The sequence below is a fragment of the Epinephelus lanceolatus genome, chromosome 21, assembly GCF_041903045.1.
Source record: "Epinephelus lanceolatus isolate andai-2023 chromosome 21, ASM4190304v1, whole genome shotgun sequence".
NCBI classification, from domain to species: domain Eukaryota; kingdom Metazoa; phylum Chordata; class Actinopteri; order Perciformes; family Serranidae; genus Epinephelus; species Epinephelus lanceolatus.
Genome location: NC_135754.1, coordinates 20965221 through 20983640, shown reverse-complemented (window position 1 = coordinate 20983640; position 18420 = coordinate 20965221). Strand labels below are relative to the sequence as shown.

Genomic DNA, 18420 nt, shown 5'->3' with positions numbered 1-18420 from the left:
ACAGAGAGTGAACTTAAGAAACCTGGAGCTTAGCTGCCACAGCGCTCGTTCTTAGTCATATATCGTGCAGGGATCTTAGAGAGCTCCAAAGCTGGATGAGCCTCCAGGGAAAGAGGATCAGTGGATTGGTTCTGATCCCCCCTGCTTGATACAGTGTTGTCTGGCTGTGTTCTTCAGCATCTTGTGTCCTGCGGTCTGCGGATTCTGCATGCAGAAAAGTGGACGTTGCATGGTGTTAATGTCGTAGACGGTAATTTAGAGGATGATAAACTTCGAAGGTGTGCAGTTTGAGTGCAGGATGCTGCTGAGGCCTCTGCTGGAAAACAGACTAAGCCCTTAAATCTGTCATTTTGCAAGACACTTCAGCGCCTCAACCCCCCGCAACAACATGACCTTTCATTCCGCTGACGAGGGGTTGATGGGTGCAGAACTGGCTGCACCCCCATCACCTCCCTTCGCATGCCTCACCACAAAATTTGAGTTGTAGATTTAAAGCACCTTTTAATGAGGGAGAAAGAGTCGGTGTAATTTTAAGAATTGTAATCTAGCTAATTAGAATTGAGAAACTATTTCAAGGAGAGTGTTTTCATGCCTTAAAACATGGCTGAAAAGTTGTTATTTGGGATCTCTGCATTCCTCCCAGGGCATTCTTAAAGGCCCTAAATGTGCGCTCATGTGAGGGCGAGAATCTTTAACCAAGAAAACAGATGTTGACAACACAATGGATTAACTGTAAATGCATCCAGGTGTACGAGTATAGCCGGGGGCCAAATTACATCCCACTGCCACCCAAAACAACAGGCTGTATCATTTACTACACTTAACCATCTGTTAGCTAAACGCTGCCATGAATCACACAGTAAATGACTTCTCCTGAGAAAGCAGTGAAGTTAAAATGAGGCAGACAGAGCGGTAAGAGGTAAAGTAATTGTCTTTATTTAAACCAAGGTCTATAATCTCCCAGCAACCTCACGCAGTTTCCTTCTCTGCGAGTTGAAGGCGAGGAAGCGCTTCAATCTTGCCCTTGGCCGGAGGAACATCTCCAGCTAATCCTTGTAGCAGCAGAGTGCCTGGCTTTTTTGTATTGCTACTATTATGCTGAATTATACTCTGGAAATTGTACCAACTTTATAGTGCAGTTTCAATTAATTAGAGATATTTAAACAAGAATAAGAGTCTACAGCAGTGATACCCTTGGGATAGGGTGCCAGGTGACAATTATCTAATTCACAATTAGGCTATATTGATTCACAGTGGGATTTTTAGGGTGCCAGAATGTACACCCTGGAGGTCAGCAGACTATCACAGGGCTGACACATAGAGACAGACAACCATTCACACTCACATTCTCACCTACGGCCAATTTAGAGTCACCAGTTAACCTGCATGTCTTTGGACTGTGGGAGGAAGCTGGAGTACCCAGAGAAAACTCACACAATTCTAACCACTGCACCACCGTGCTGCCTAATATATTATATTTACTGATGAATATTATTCATCTGGCCACCCGCCATTTTGTGTAAGTGGCTGCCGGGCAATGCAAGTGGAGTATCCCTGGTCTACAGCCGTGTAAAGACGCCCCCTCCAGCTGTCTCAGGTGCTGTCCTGATTGACCTCAGCAGCACACGGCTGACACGGGAGGGTCGTCAGCTGATTGACAGCTGATTGAGTTCACCTGGGCCCTTTTTGCTGTTGATTTCTATTCACCTTGGTTTTCATAAGACATTTTGTTTTAAGAATAACCTCACACTTCCTGAGCCAGGTTGTGACACACAGCTCTGTGAAGCTGCTAAATGCTAACGCAAGCATGCTACATGGTCATCAGATATAATGTTGAGACCATGTTCCCATCAGCATGTTGGCACTAGCAGTTGCCAACTGTGCAGGAAACACTAAGTATAGCTGAGGCTGATAGTAGTGTCAAAAGCCCTTTTCACAGAGGCCATTTTGACATTCACAGCAGGAAAAGCACAAGTAGAAATAATGAAGCTAATGACAGCTGAGCTCCATCGAGCTGCTGTGGTTTCACTGGGTTGCTCCAGTTTAAAGCAGGCTGGATTTAAGACTACTAACACCACTTGGAATGAAATTTAAGATCAATTTTACAATTACAAAAAAAGAAAGATAAGAACACATGAATCTACATAAATCACTGAGGCTTAGGGACAGTTTTGCCCAGATGTTTATAGTGACACTAAACATGACTTTTAGTGTCTCGTAGTGGCGATGACACTCTGCATATGGGCTAATTATTTCTGAGTAATTGTGTCTGACACTAAGGTTAATGTTTTCAGAGGGGAAAAAAATATGCAGACGACTATGTATATTTTATGATAAATGTATTTAGTCTCTGACAACTAAACTTCACCATCAGTCACACGTTTTCTGTTCAGAGAATAAAACTTCAAATCAAATCAAATCTAAATATCTGAAATTCAACAAAAATTAAACTGTATCTAAAATGTCATCTTGTTGAGTCGACATCTAAACCAATCAGGTGTTGGATAGGGCGAGAGCCAGGTGGTTCCAATCATGCCCTGGGTCTTGCAGTCGATGGAGAGCAACTGCAGCACCTGGCTCTAAAAACTGCAGCCGCCTCGCTCTCGCAAGATTATCGCTGTCCACTTTTGTAAGACGTCAGAGCAAGTCGGGATGAAGTCGCACACAAACCTAACTGGCATGCACTGTGTGGTGATCGCTGGTGATCGAATCTGCGCAGGCCTGGCTCATCTTGATCCAGCCTGTTGTCTTGTACTGGTTTCAGCCGTGCCCCAAAATCTTGATTAAACAGCAAATTACTGTTAAATTTGCACTTCCCCAAATCATCCAGGGTCCAGTGACAGCTAGCTAGCAGACAGTTGAACCTCTGCTCTGAGTGTCTTTTTGTGTTTGTTTTTAAATAAATGACCAATTATTTTGAAATAGACAAAATTATGCATTCCATGTCTTAGCAAATTTCAAGGCTTCACAAGCTGCTTTTTATTTCTCTTACGTTATTTTACTGAAATTTGTTACATGAATCACACTCTGGTCCCATTTGAAGCTGCTATATCCTCCTGAGACCCTGTGTCCTCATGTGAGGACATCAAATTTTGGGTTTACTGGACCTTATACTTCCTTCAAAGTTAGACCTGTTGTCCTTGTTCGTGGACACTTTTTTTGTGCCATCTAGTGGTAGTAAGAGCACAATACACTAATCCATGTAAAAACAAGATGGCAGCCATCTCTGTCAAGTCAGTTTGCAGCCAACCCCGACACAAAAGTGAACAAGGTTTAAAACCTGATCACATGCTATGGTTGAAACTTGTTTGTTTATGATGAAAAACATTTGTAGTTTGATATGGCAACAAACTTTACCAATTTTAGCAAAGGTAACAAGCTAAGGTGGCGTTTATTAGAAAGTACTTGTTTGAAGACACTGGGAATTTATTATCGTCTCATTTGAGGACATTGGGACTTTATTGCTGTCTCGTTTAAGGACATTGGAACTTTATTATCGTCTTGTTTGAGGACATTAGGACTTTATTATCATTGACAATGTTTAGTTTTTTATACTTATCAGGTCCTACTGATCTCAAATAGCTGGGAGAAATTTAACAAGGATACCAAACAACAGTTCAGGTCTCAGGAGGTTAATGGGTTTTTTGTGTGTTTGTTGTTATGAGCTTTTGGAGTCAGGACTCAAAAATAACCTAATAATCATACAACCAAAATAAGGCTTTTGAAAGATTGCTATAAAACATTTCAGTTCCAATTAAGGTCTTATTTTTTAGATGAATGAATTCAATGTCTTTTAACACTTGTTAAGGATCCGTGGGAACCTTGTGTCAGGTACTGGGCATGCTAGGGCACTTAGAACAAAGCCATCGTTAATGTTATCAGTAACACCTGTGCTTTTCTGAGTATGAGTCAAACAGTCTGCTGTGAAAAAGGCCTCTTGGTTGTGCACATATAAATCATTTAACCACAGTACAAGGCAAATTGAAAATCTGGTGTTGGTGCCAGATGAAATGTTAAGAGTCACTGAAGTAATTACAATTCATCCCAAAGGAACATAAAAATCTGCACCAGATTTTATTGCAAACCAGCCAAACATGGTGGAGACACATCAGTCTGGACTTAAGTTGTGGACTGACTGACAGCCACGCTGCTACCATGACTAAAACCATTTTCAAATCCTTTCCTCCTCGACAGCGGTGGGATCGAAAGCGAAATGTTGACAGACATGTAAATCAAAGACTCTTTACACACACACCGGGTAAACCTCGTGTTTACTTCTGCAGTGGTGTCGAAACATATAATCAAATAAAACCTACATGCACACAAGACTGGAAAACATAACATGTTTAATGTCAGTGGCGTGCTGGAGGAAGTGTAGTCACAGCAGGGTTCCCGCTGATAGCAGCAGAGTCAAAGGAACATGTCTTCAAAGTACTCATCAAACTCCTCCTCCCTAGACAGATACAACAAACAAAATCAGAGAAATGTTAGTTCCTTTCATGCACGGTGTTGACACGCAATGTTAAATGCTTTGTATGGGTGGCCTCTGACTAACTGGAAGTTAGCACTGTGCTTTTTTACTTCATTTACATTTTATTCAAGATCTGAGATATGAAATAATGTGAAGCACCAACATTGGGACAGAATACAAACATAAATAGGGGCAGCGAAAAAAGAGATTTAAACAGGCCTAAGAAAAAAACTATTGTTGGTTTCACCGGGTGTAACAAATACATGTTACACATTTGGTTTCTGTGAGTTTTGCTCACATGTGCTTGAATACACCTTCAATAGTGTCTTTCTGAGGGCAACTCAAATGTCAGGAGAAGCGTGACCAGCAGGTTAAAGGTTTAGCGCTTTCCTGACAGTTGAGAGCAGCTTTGTGCGGGGTATCTAAGTGGTCCGCATACTGTGCTATATAGAGATCAGTAACCTATGTAGGCTAAGTGGTAAAGACTGTCTGTGATGGTTGTACAGCAGCTTACTGGGGGAGATTTAATATGGACATTCACTGTTAACCTCACCTTGACTTTTCCTCCACGGCAGGAGCTGGTCCTCGCCAGTGGTCGGCTTCTGATTGGCCCTCTGGCTCATCACCAGCTTCAGAGCCTAGAAGGGGAGTTTGACGGAGAGCTGTTAGTCACTTCCAGGAAGGAATAACTAGGTCGGCCAGTAACGATGGTTCATTAGTGTCTATGTAAGGGTCTTCACTGTAAGCCTCGTCTGACTGGCTCAGCTTCTTGCTTAGAGATTTTAGTTTGGGAACTACCAGTTGCGATTTGAATCACCTTCATCAGGTATGATTTTAACCAATCAGCATGGGGGCAAAGACAAGGTAAAGGTAGCCCTAGCCCCAGTAGGCAATTTGAGAGTGGATGATGGGGGACGCCATTCCCCTTGTTAGCAGAATGACCAAAATACATCCTCCTTGTTAACCTGACGTCTCTCTCAATCCCATTAAGGTCACTTCTACATGGACTGGGTCTGGAAACAAACCTAGAACCGATAAATCATTGAGAATGATCAAGTTTTGATGGAGCGTTTCTATTTTAACTGCTGCAGCATTTGTAGCCTATACAGCACTGGTTTAGCAACCACGAAACTTGAGCTGTGTTTCCACCCAACACTTTCAGCATCGTACCCCATGAACTACATAATCAAACACTTTCGGTATGGTACCTTTGGAACCAAAAGTAACCCTTCAGACATGGTACCTAGACTCTAGTGTTTCCACAGCAAACAGTACTCTTAAATGTGGGCGGGGCCTAGTTTATTGTCCACAGAACAAGGTTGAGCGCCGATATTTTCAGAACAAAATAAAGCGAGTCTCTCTCCATGGGATATTTAAAAATAGGAGGTTTGTGCCTTTAGTCCGTCTAAGGCAAGTGCAGGGGTTTAGTGTTGCCAGAGCCCACAGGAACAACGCTCCACAATGCTTTTTTTTCTTTTCCGGGTGGCAATTGGGATATTTGCAGTTCACATAACCCTGTCGAAATGAAAGCACATAAACGCTTATGATCCACTCATTACTAAAAGTGTACGTCATATAAAAACTAAAGTACTGGTCAAAGTTGTCACCTCGAAATTTAAGGTGTGCTGATGGATTCACATCGTCAACTCATACATTGAGTAACATTACAAGTTAACGCTCCACCTTAAAAGTCGCCGGCAGTCGACCCGGTGGAAACAGTTCTATCGGTACCATCCACAACTTTTGACAATTGAAATGCAAAAATAACCATTTGTTACAAAGTGAACTGAGCTGAGCTGCTTGGTGGAAATCAGGCTTTACAGACCAGTTGCATGTGTTGTGATGCCTCTCAGCCAATCAAATCAGTGCATTCTGATAAGCATCATGCCTGGAGTCTGAGTGAGATACACACACACACTCAGGGGAGAGACGAGATGAGAGACAACAGTTGGACAAATAAGCAAGTCAGAGAGAAGTAATTTCACGGGAATGGACGGAAGTCTCTCCCCTGTTAAAAATGAACAAATCGTATTTCTTACCCTTACCCTTGTAAACAAATGTGAAAACTGGGAGTTGTAGATTAAAAACCAGATCACACTGTGTGAAACAAAAACGATAGGTTTGCTTTGTCAGTCCCCCTCTAGATGTGGCCCTAATATAAATTTCCCCTCATTTTCCAGAAGACAAAATGCTTCCATAACCCTGAAGTCCTGCATCCTCCCTGAACACATCGCTCACAAATTACACAATGTTCTAGGGATTCCTAAATTTAATCAAGTTCAGCCTTCAACAACTGACAGAAAGAAAGAATGAAAGAGGGTGTTTGTGCATAGACTCAAACGTATGCTGAACTCAGTGACATAACCCAATGACAAAGTTTGTTTGTGTACACTGCCACCACCACCCGCCCACCTATCCATCCATCCAGAACCTGGAATAAACACAACAGGGACACGGGGGCAAAGACATACTTCATTCCATGCTGCTCAGAGTGAAGGGCAAAATGACAAGGCAAGAAGCAAAGCAAAAGTGCAGAGGAATGAAGAGAGAGACAGCTGAGAGAAAGCAGACCTGCTGTCTGTCTCTTACTATCAACTACAGGGCTGATGGATGTGTTTCCAGAAGGGGTTGTCGGGGTGTTTTCACTCCAGTTTGGAGTGGAGGAGTGTCCCCGCCCAGAAGCCTGGGGGAGTAGATCAACTATCCAATGTGTGTGTTTTTTAAAAGAGGGGGAGGTTCTTGCATGTGTGTGTGTGTGTGTGTATGTGTGTGTGTGTGCGCGAGGGAGTTATGAAGGCTACCTTTGTCCGAGTTCTGCGACAACTCTGAGCTGCTGGAAGAGGCGGAGCGATCTGTAGAGAAACGAAGAGGGTTACAAAATAAGATAAAGGAGTCGTTAAAAAAAAAAGTCAAACACAAAAGAAAAATTCTAAACATAACAAGAGATCACTGCTGTGTTTAACCAGGCAGGTTATTTGGCGAGAAGAGGACAGGAGTCTTACCTCTGTGCTTCCTGTGTTTGTGTTTGTGCTTCTTCTTTGAGTGTGAAGACCTCCTCCTCTTCTTCTTCTTCTTCTGTGATGGCTCCTGTTTCTCCTCCAGTACCCTTTTAGTCTTTGCCTTCACCTCCTTCCTCCTACAAACAGAATCACACTTTGGACAAACTCCGTTCACAATATAAAGCAGCCAGTTACGGCACTATTTGTGAGGTGAGTTAAAATCCTTCAGGACCGAAGGCACATTGGCGCATGAACGACTCTTGGCTGGAGCTTTAAACTTGACGTAGGCTTTCTATACATTTTGTTACTGAGTCTGCCAGAACGCTCAAAGGGACTTTTAAAACCCTAAGCAGCTGTGAAAGCATTGGCACCACATATCTAACACCAGACTTTCTAGGGTTTAAAGTCCTCCTTCCGTCTATAAGAACCCCGAACTACATTTTCACATTCGGTTGTGTTGAGATTTCTCTTAAAATAAAATATGTGATAAATGATCGGGACACTCTGACTGGTGAGAAGGTCAGACAGCAGACATTAATCGTAGTTTGAATCCTAAACCCCTGCAGACTACAGAATAATGTGTGCTGACTGTCCGTGGTGACCTGCCCTACTTCTAGCAGACCAGTGCACCATCTCCACGATCTTAAAAATCGCTTGTCATCACGAACAAAAGGACCTACATTATTAATGTAGAAATGTCTCAGAGGTGAGAAGTACTTACTTATGGTGGTAATTGAGCTTGAAAGAGCATTCAGGGCATAGTCCTAAAGAAAACACAACATGGCATCATCATTACTAACTCAAATATGATAATGGCTACATTAAAGTTTTAGGCATTTTAATGCCATTATTATCATTATCATTACAGCAATTATAAAGGTGCTGTGAAATCAATTGTTGCACTTCTTATTCTTCCTCTATTGTAGGGTTGCATATAATGCAGATGAATTCCGTATGATCTTACCAAATTTATTTATTAAGCACATTTAAAGACATTTAAAAAAAAATGGCAAAAATCATAAAAACAGCACAGGAAAACAAGAGGACCATGAAAAATAACAGGGGTTTTCCCTATAGAAAAAAACGCAGTTGACAGCTTTTTTAGATTTAGTCTTAGTCTTGAGACAAAAATGCTCATTAGTTTTAGTCACATTATAGGCATTTTTATCTTTCATAGCTTTAGTCTAGTTTTAGTCAACATAAATTCATGACATCTTAGTCATTACTTTTAGTCATTATGTTTTCTATACATTTTTTTTTATCTTTATACAAGTCCAGTTAATCCATGTTAGTCTGGAGGTTTAAACTCATGTCTCACAGAGTTGGTGATTAAAAATAATCTTTTATCTCCTCCAGAGAAAACTGCAGAGTTCAGACTGTTTACTTACAGCACAGCTACACATAACTGAGCCTCCTACCTGCCTGTCAAACAGCATCAAGCCATAAACCTTCCTGAGACAGTTCAGTCGCCAGTGGCTGCTTGCTCTGCTGCCATTTAGCTGCTAACTAGTCTGATGGTCTACCAATAACATTTCCGTCTCGTCTCGTCAAGAAAATGAAGAATATATTTCGCCTTAGTTTTTATTATCAAGATCGATTTTTACCTCGTAATTTTCTCGTTTTCATCATGGAAAAAATATTGATGAAAACATTTTGTCATAGTTTTCGTCTAGAAAGTGAACACTGGTAGAAACACAAAGACTAGTTTAAGAGACAAAAGGACAATAATACAGAAAAGCAACGCTGATAGTAGGTTAAAAACCAGAGTATAAAAATGTGTTTTAAGATTTCTTAATAATTTAAGAAAAACAGGAAGTGTAGGAGCCATGTAGAGGCAACTCGCTCCAGAGTTTGGGGGGCTACAAATGCAAACTTTCTGACTTTATTTTTATTTAAATGACTTACTAACTTTTGGCGAGGGAGGACTCTTGAATGAAAAGCAAATTTTCTTTTGCAACTTATGTGTGAAAATGGTACCAGATGGTCCACATACATTTAGACACCTCGTCCATGAGGTAATTCTGGTAAACTATTTACATATAAACTGAAGAGAAGAGGACCAAGGACAGAACCCTGTGGAACTCCTCTTTTACTCTGTCAGAAAGATGCTTTTTCACTGTTTATAACAACACAGTAAGATATAAAACTTTTTAGAATTTAAATGCCGAGGTGCTGAGGTTTTGAGAAATGTACTTATTAGCTCCTATTCATTAATTCAGTGCAACATGATCCCTATCTGTTACATTTCTCCAATGTGCCTTACTAAGTTCACCAGATCATGTTTCATTACTGTCACAACATTTGCGACTGTCAAAACATCGAACTTGGAATTGTTACAAATTGGAAAACATTTTTATTTGATGAGGAGGAAAAATGTCTGGATGTGACCTGTTGCACAAGCTTGTTAAAGGAGCTTGTCATTTCCTGCTTGACTGAGTTCACGATGACTGGTGGGTCCTCCAATTAGAGTAATTATACTAACAGGATTTTCTGCAGTATGATACCTGAAGGAGGATTATTATGAGCTGGGTCTTAGGCTGTAACCTCCACCAGGCCACAGCCACAGCAACACACACACACTCTAGAGAAAATGACCGCAGAAAATGAAAAGATAATGTGTGTTTTAGCTTACTGAGTTTGACCAATGCATTTTTCTTCTCGCCATGTTCCACATAGGCAAAGTTCACCTCCCAGCTTTTTAGGCCTTCCTGGTTCTCACAACGTTTGTTTCCACACTGGAACTGACCTGGAAGACCACAAAGCACAAACATATAATTCAATAACATTTACAGTCATGTGATATTTTAGCCATCTATCTCTTATCTAAAGCAAATTGCAAAGTACACAAGCAAATACATTTATTATTTGTTAATAATCAATTAGTAAGAGGTTTAAAATCAAACAAGACAGAATCCTGACAGACAGTGTACAGTAGTGTTGTCAAATATATTGACTTATCAAAACACTGTAAGAAATAAAGGTGCTAACTAGAACCATACACGGTTCCTTGGCTTATCCTCAAAAGAGAACTCTTTTTGTTTCCTGGTTGAACCTTTTAAAGGTCTCACCTGGGATTTATATTCCAAGGGTTTCATCTAGCACACATCCAAGCTTAGAGCTTTGATTGGGCCCAAAAAATCAGGCCTGACCTTAAGAGAACCTGTACAGTTTCTGTCCAGGCCTGACCTGAGCCTGAACCCAGCAGCAGTTTTGGGCCCAAACTCCATTAAAAGCCTTAATTTCTACATTAAAAAAACCTGCGGGCTGCCGTGTTTCTTCGTAACACTTCTCTGACTACTCTTTCTTATTTCAACAATGTGTTATCTTATACACTACAGGTTCAGCACCTCTTGCGCCTCTTGGTCCATCTAATGTGCAAGGCGGTCCACAGCTATGCGGTGCCAAGATGATAATCACTGCTCTTTGCTGCATGTTGCACACATCTCTCCCATTGCTGGGGAGTCAGAAGCAAACACTGCCAACCAAGTTGCCCTGCAGCCCCCCTCCTGTCTCTCTTACTCTTATTTTCTGTCCCTCTCTTGGTTAACCACCTATAAATTGGCAAGAACCTGACCCGTTCAAGCTCAGGAAACAGTGAGTGATTAGAGCCTGGCCCGACCCAAACGTGGCAGGTTGGGCCAAGCCCAATTAGGCTCTGGTAGAGAATCAGACCTCAACCCAGGGGGAGACTCTAAAAACTTACAACATTACCCACAGATCTTGCTCCTGCTAATCATGGTTTTAGTTTAACAGGTTGCCTGGGGCCAAGAGAACCACATCCAGCAGCCTTGGGCTTTATGAGGCTCCTAAAGGGCCAGGGCTGACATGGTCCAGCACAAGCCACAATATTCATGGCTCACAATCGTGTTTCTAAGGGGTGGAGATTTTGTGAAATCCCAACCACTACAGCCTTTACTATTACAAAGTTGCAGAAGAGTTGGGAACCAAAATCTGGTTGTGCCTGAGAGGTAGACCAGGTTGTCCACTAATTGGAAGATCAGCAGTTCGATGCCCAGTTCCTCCAGTCCGAATGTCGTAGTATCCTTGAGCAAGATACTGAACCCCAAATCGCTCCTGATGGCTGTTCCATTAGTGTGTGCATTTTAAAAACTGAGTAGCTGGTGGCACCATGTATGGTAGCCTCGGCCACCAGTGTATGTGTGTGTGAATGGGTGAATGTGACTCGTAGTGTAAAAAACGCTTTCAATGGTCAAATGACTAGAAAGGAGCTATACAGGTGCAGTCCATTTACCATTTACCAGGTCTATAAATTAAAACCAAATACAAAATGCCAAGTACTGGGTACTCAAGAATAAATGAATCTTGGTTGACAATGTAGTTTTGTAGGCATGGAATAATGGTAAAGATGTCAAATACAGCAGAACACAAGTAGAATGAACTGATTAAGGGGACTCCAGATACATCTACATTTAAAAATACCATTTGAAACATGAGTACACATTTGAATATTTGAGGGTGAGGGCTTTTTAACCAATCCTGGGAGAATGCTTTCTTCCAAAACAGGTTCTTTGGATAAAAAAGGTTCTTAATAAAACTCTTAGTCTTACTACAAAAAAACTTGAAGAACCTTTTCTTCAAATGGCTCTGGGCAGAACCTCAGCCCTTCAGGTAGAACCCTTGTGGGGTTGGAACCTTATGTTAGAGCCTTGTTATATTTATCTTTGCCCTGAATGTTAACGACAGTAGTTTGTAAAGGATTATGTTTACAAAGACAGAAAGAGCACAACAGAATGAATGCAAGTAGAACAGAATAGTACAACCAAATAGGCAAATGTTTTATTCTGAAATTGAGAGATGCAGACTGTAAATCTCCAAAGGCTTCACATTCTGTCAGGCAACCTCCAAACCCCGCTGCTCTCTCTCGCCCCCCTCCGTCTATCTGTCTGCACCCCTTCCCCCCTTATCCCCCCGCTCCTTCTCATCTCCCTTTCTTTGCCTCACCTCATCCCCTCAGGCCTCCCTCCAGCCGCTGCACAGCCTGCCTATTATCCCTAGAGGAGCTTAAGGTGGCATTGATCTGGTCTCCGGGGTTCCCTCAGATTGTAACAGAGGGAGCGAGTGCGTCAGAGCAGTCCATTCTTGGCACAGGGGCCAGAAATGCTCCTTACTCTGCTAGAGGAAAGGATGCCTTCGCTCACCTGCCTAAGATTGAGACTCTGTAAACATTGAGGTGAAGTGACGCTGGCCGCCACTGGCTTCGGGCCACTTAGGCCATAAGGCAGACTTTCTCTTCACATGCTGTATTAGATTAGGAGATCTGTGACATCAGCTGAAAAAGGCTCTTGGCTCCGGTCTTAGGTTGTGATGAGGCTGACTTAGGTTATCTGGGAAGGCCTGACATTAAGTAAAAGAAAGGTAAGTAAAAGAAATTAGAAACAAATGTCTGTTTAGAGTTGTTAAAATAAGAAGGGACAGTCAATGGCACTGGTACACATCTCTATCTCTGATTTGAAACCAAATGCATTCAAACAATTAACACTTTTAGTTTGTCAGTCATCATCAAAGTTATTAGACCCATCCTGAAGGGGACATGGATGTTACTACCAAATTTCATGGCAATGCATCAGAAACATCCATGTTTTGGAGATATTTCGTCATGGTAGCAGTGGCACCCACCTGGAGGGCAATAGCCCCCCCTGGCAAAAATAATTGGAGGTCCATATTAAGAGGCTGTGGCCTGCTCACAAAGGTAGTGGCATCTTGTGAAACTAGACAAACTCAGGCATCCATTGGTACCAACCACATTGGCATAGCTTGTTGGAAGGGGGGCTAAGTAATACTCCAAATTTAGGCTGAATCTTAGCGAGGGAACAACTGGCGCAGCCATTTGCAAAGGGGTCCCTTGAACTCTGAGCTATAGATATCTGACTGAAAATGGGTTCTATGGGTACCCACAAGTCTCCCCTAAACTTAAGAAAGCTTTTTCCCTGTAAATGTTTTGTTACTTACAATCAAACCTTACAATTAAAGCTGTAAATGTGTCTTTTCAATAAAAAGGACAACCAGCCTCCTTGAAGAACAATGATTCACCTAACAGAGAGATACTCAACTTGATTTGCCCAAGGGCCACTTTTGCAAAATGCCAGGAGGCCACAGGCCGATTAATAAACATTGTCGATAAATGATATATAAATAATTTGCCCATACCTCTGACAGGGGGGTCTAGGGATACTTCCCTGGTACTTTAATTTTGGAAAGTGACCTCTATTTCGATGCTTTTTTAGAGACTCTAGCAACTTATTTACATGCAGTAAAGAGCTGTTGGTTGGAATTGAACCTGTGGCCGCTGCAGCAAGGACATTGCCTTGCAATTTTATTGTGAATTAGAAAATGGTTGGAGGGCCTCCTGGTCCCCTGTCGCAGGCCAGATTTGGCCCACTGGCCACAAGTTGAGTATCACTGATCTAATACATGTACAGATACCATATTACAACAAGATTAATGTGGAACTCAAAATGTAATTATTAGTAATGTTAACTGTAAAATAATAATGAAAGAAAGTGTATCAGTATGTGATTCCTGAACTCATATTGACATACTGGTAGTTCTCAACTAGCCTATATACTTCAACAACACAGTCAACTTCCTGAAATTCAGTTAAGGCTTTTGTTTTTGGTGTGTCACCCCAAAACTTTCTGTAGCTCCAACTGGCCACCCCTGTGAAAAAATTCTGGTGGTACTATTCTATAGTGCCACCAGTCTAACCCTAACCCAGATATTGTATCATTATAGTACCATCATATACCCCTAGTAACGGTGGTACTATTCTACTATTCTATAGTACCACCAGAAAGTCTAACCCTAACCTCTATGTACGTGTATTTTCACCGACCGTCTTAAATCTTAAAAGGTTCTCAGTCAAAAGAAACTGCAGGTCTCTTAATCCTTGATGGCTACCCCTATCTGACACTATATGAGTGTGACTTGGACCAGGGCCACCTTCTCGACTCTGTGCCAGTGTGACGCCATGAGCAGTGACCGGTGCCCGGAGACCTGAGAGAATCCTGTCTTCACCATCATCAATGACGTCAATCACAATCGCACTGAACTTGTCCCGTGACATCCTACTCTCTTGATCACGCATACAAAAAAATCAATTAAATACATCTACTGTGTATAACAGTACAGCATTTATCTGTACAGAAAGCAGGTAAAAGCCTGTGCTTGTACACAAAACTGAGCGCCCTTCAACAAGGCATTTAATCCCCTTGTTGCTGTGGAGAAGCAGCTCAGTGTCAAATATAAAAGAATGAGATATATTCGAAGGTTACAAGGTGGAGAGTGTGAATGTGTCTGACCCTCCAGCTACTTAGAACTACAACCCTGACAGAGTGGAGTCAATAGAAATGTGTTTCAAGGCAACTTCTTTGTCGAAATAAATGTCAAAAACTGAATATAATCAAGGCCAGGAAACTATTCTTCACTTATTTCTGATAGTTTCAGCCCCCTGGTCCCACATTTTCCCTCATGAAAGCTAATAAGCACAACTTTTACCGGTGCTGTTGTCAGACGGTAGAAAACAGTGCCACACAGAGCATCACTGCATTACAATATATGTGTTACACAAGAGCTCCTGCATGGGTCTCTGTAAAAGGATCTCCGCTGTGTTTTGTTGACAAGTACTGGGAATCCTTACACATCAGGTGAGCCTCACGTGCTCTATGAAAAGCGCTGGCACCAGGGTGGCTGAGTAAACTCATTAAGAAAGGAAACTACTGTCCTCCTACGTCAGTGGTTACTAATGCCACCAGATGGCTGCATGATTAACATTCACTGGATGAAGTCAGAGGGCAGTGACCTGAGCCAGCCCTCTCTGACTTTTTATTCATTCGAGTAACTGTTTAAAGTTCAAAGAAAAAACATTATTATGAAACTAAGCCTGGTTTCTGTAGAGAAAACATTATAATTAACATGCTGATTGAAGTTTATTGGGTATTCTGACTAAGCTGTTTGCTATTAGACAAAACATGTCACGCTGATTGCAAACACTTGTGTATGTGGCTGTTTCTGCTACATGAGAGCAGCTGACTTGTGAAAAAAAAAAAACATTTAAAGGAAAATCAATACCACTTCATGTTTGTGTGTCAGGTATGATGCTGTACAGCCAACAAGTCAATTAGCTTAACTTAGGACTATTACTTGATTGGACATAGTCACTTCTTGGAGTCTTGTATTTGTCTCTGTGATGTAGCAACCAGCAAAACAAGAAAATTAACTAAACTGCTAAGAAATATTCTTAGCACAGATCCAATAAAACCGCTAATTGTAATTTTCACACTTTGTTTTTCCTGAGGTTTATTCAAAGAAGATATGACGTGCTAATTAGTGAGATTTAGAGATGCTGGTGGGTGGATTTTATCTTTAGACAGAACCAAGTTAGCTGGTCCACCAGTTTCCAGTCTTTTGTGAAGATAATAAAGCCTCCACAAAATAGCATTTTAAAGTCTTGTGTGTGATTTATCCTGGCTTCATATGAGAAGAGGAAATCTCCGCTAGTCACTAGGCTAATTTACACACATGTAAAATGCCACAGGCTTGAGTTACTAACGTTAGCATGTTGTATTTGTTTGGAAAACATGTTTAGGACAAGACAGTTGTTTTGTTAGTGAACCTTGTTAGTTGTAATGGACCCTAATGTTGTAATGTTACCTTTGTTAAATGTTGCTGTTGTCCCTGGCTTCATATGAGAAGAGGAAAAGATCGCCACTAGGCTAATTCATACAATGTACAATGCCATAGGCTTGAGCTACTAACGTTAGCATGTTGTATTTGTTTGGAAAACGTGTTTAGGACAAGACAGTTGTTTTGTCAGTGAACCTTGTGAGTTGTAATGGAGATGAAAGTAACGTTATCTTTGTTAAATGCTGCTGTTGTCCCTGGCTTCATATGAGTAGAGGAAAACTCCATTAGCCACTAGGCTAATTTATACAATGTAAAATGCCATAGGCTTGTGCTAAAACATTAGCATGTTGTATTTGTGGAGAAAATGTGTCCAGATAAAGACAAGTGTCTGTCTGTGAATGTTGTGAGTTATAGTGAAGCTGATTTGTGTACTTGTGTTTGAAATTGTCTCTATTAAGCCATGTTTAATGTGTGTTTTAAATCAACTAAACTTTACAGCACTTCACAGAAACCTCCACCGCCGACTAATGTTTTAGAGGTGTAACTGCAGAGTGACACATACACACTGCACAAGTATAAAAGCTCACAAAGGCCTAGGCTACGTGGGTAGTCTACGGCGTAGGCTCTTCATAGAGGTGACACACAAATCCACCTTAACACATGGTGAGTAACTGATATACAAAAAATTATTTTGTGTTAGAAGTATTCCTGTAAAGTGCAGACTGATTGAAACGTCTGTCAGAATGCTGCATTGATGTGCAATAGTTTCTGAGTCTGTGAAGTCAGTGTTGTTTTGCAGTCGACTCTTGATACTCTCCGCCTTCTACCCCCTGCCCCTCTTCGGGGTCAACCACCTTTAATAAATTCTCCGCCTGTGGGAAACAGCGAACAATCCACACTCACTGCCCCAGGCAGATTTTTCAAATATGGGGAAAGTAACTGGCCTTTTTATGACTGCCTTTCCCATTGACAAGCAGCTCTGACTGCTAACCTGAAGTTCAACACTCTTTTCTATTTTCCAGTCCTTATTAACTCAACCACATTGTGTTAACTAAGTAGACTTAAGAGCATAACATATCACTGGGATCATGTTTTATGCTGTATGTGTCCAAAGACCTGCATTCCACTCGGCACTCCCTCTGTAGACTATTGAGAAATACTCATATTTCTTCATTTCAAAGTGCAACACCCTACACACACACTCACAGATAAACACATTTAAACATACAAACACGGACACTGGCAGTCTCTATTGTTAGACAGGGCAACTCTGAAAGCTTTACGGGCTATGGGCTAATGAGCTATCACTTCTAACACTTACAGCACACTCATTTATTTCTCAGAGGCTGATTTATTTTGTTTGGCACAACACAGCCAAGCAGGATATCCTTAAAAAATACAAATCCTGTCCGCGCTGGAACACAGGCCAGGCTAAAGTAACTGTTTAAAGCAACTGAGAGGATCTCACATTTAAATTGGGCTATCACTTTCATTTTATTCAAAACAGGAAATTAAGGGAAACTGCCAGCATGTAATAGGATGTGACAAAATTCTACTCATTTAGTAGCAAACCAAATGCTGTATATGAACCTGATGTGCAGGGATGGATCAGAGGATCAGACAGGCAAATAGAGGAGAACTCAAAACTCAAATAATAGCAAAAATAAATAAAGAATTTGAATGAAATCTGAGGTCAGATAGTAAATAACTGCGATGTCACAGTGCCTCCCGAAGGCAAAGGCCTCAGAGGTGGATCATATTTGATTCCTGGGCTGTCAGTGAGCGTGTGGTGGCAAGCATGTTAAAAACAGTTTTTTAAAGACAGGAAAGTTAAATAAGCCAAGATCATAGTCCATTTGCTTTGACAGGAGGCCCATCAAAAATACGCCTGGCCTCGACTACCTTTGCCCTTTGACCCCCTCTTGACAGCGAGACAAAAACTCAGAAGGGAAAGCCACAGAAAAACATGTGCGTGCCTTACACCCCTCGTGTCTATCTGCTCCGACATTAAAGGCTCTCAAGACACTTTTGAATACCAAGTGTGCTCGTTCAATAGGGATTTGTTTTATGACAAAAACATGCCTCACATTTTTTTGGCAGCAAAGACAATATTTGGCAAAATAGTTCCATCATAGCCCAATGAGCTGATGTGTAATGTGAGCAATGCATGTACCTAGCAGTCTGAAGCTTCATTAATAATGCTGACATTCAAATTTTACATCAACATTTAAATGCCACACAGCTTTTTTTCCATGTCTATTCATTCTGTTTATATACGGCATTTTTATAACATTATACTATTTGTTG

At 41.3% G+C, this 18420-nt stretch overlaps 1 protein-coding gene across 1 annotated transcript in view; it reads right to left on the bottom strand.

Moving 5' to 3' along the window:
- Positions 1 to 4257: 4257 nt before the first annotated feature.
- fra10ac1 (FRA10A associated CGG repeat 1) overlaps positions 4258 to 18420 on the bottom strand; it is a 28458-nt gene continuing 14295 nt past the window's right edge. The window contains exons 9-14 of the mRNA XM_033610669.2: positions 10103 to 10216; positions 8192 to 8234; positions 7474 to 7607; positions 7273 to 7323; positions 5025 to 5109; positions 4258 to 4453 (exon numbers count right to left, since the gene is read on the bottom strand). Of these exons, the coding sequence (XP_033466560.1) occupies positions 4411 to 4453; positions 5025 to 5109; positions 7273 to 7323; positions 7474 to 7607; positions 8192 to 8234; positions 10103 to 10216 (470 nt within the window). The 3' untranslated portion in view covers positions 4258 to 4410. The remainder of the gene's footprint in view (positions 4454 to 5024; positions 5110 to 7272; positions 7324 to 7473; positions 7608 to 8191; positions 8235 to 10102; positions 10217 to 18420) is intronic.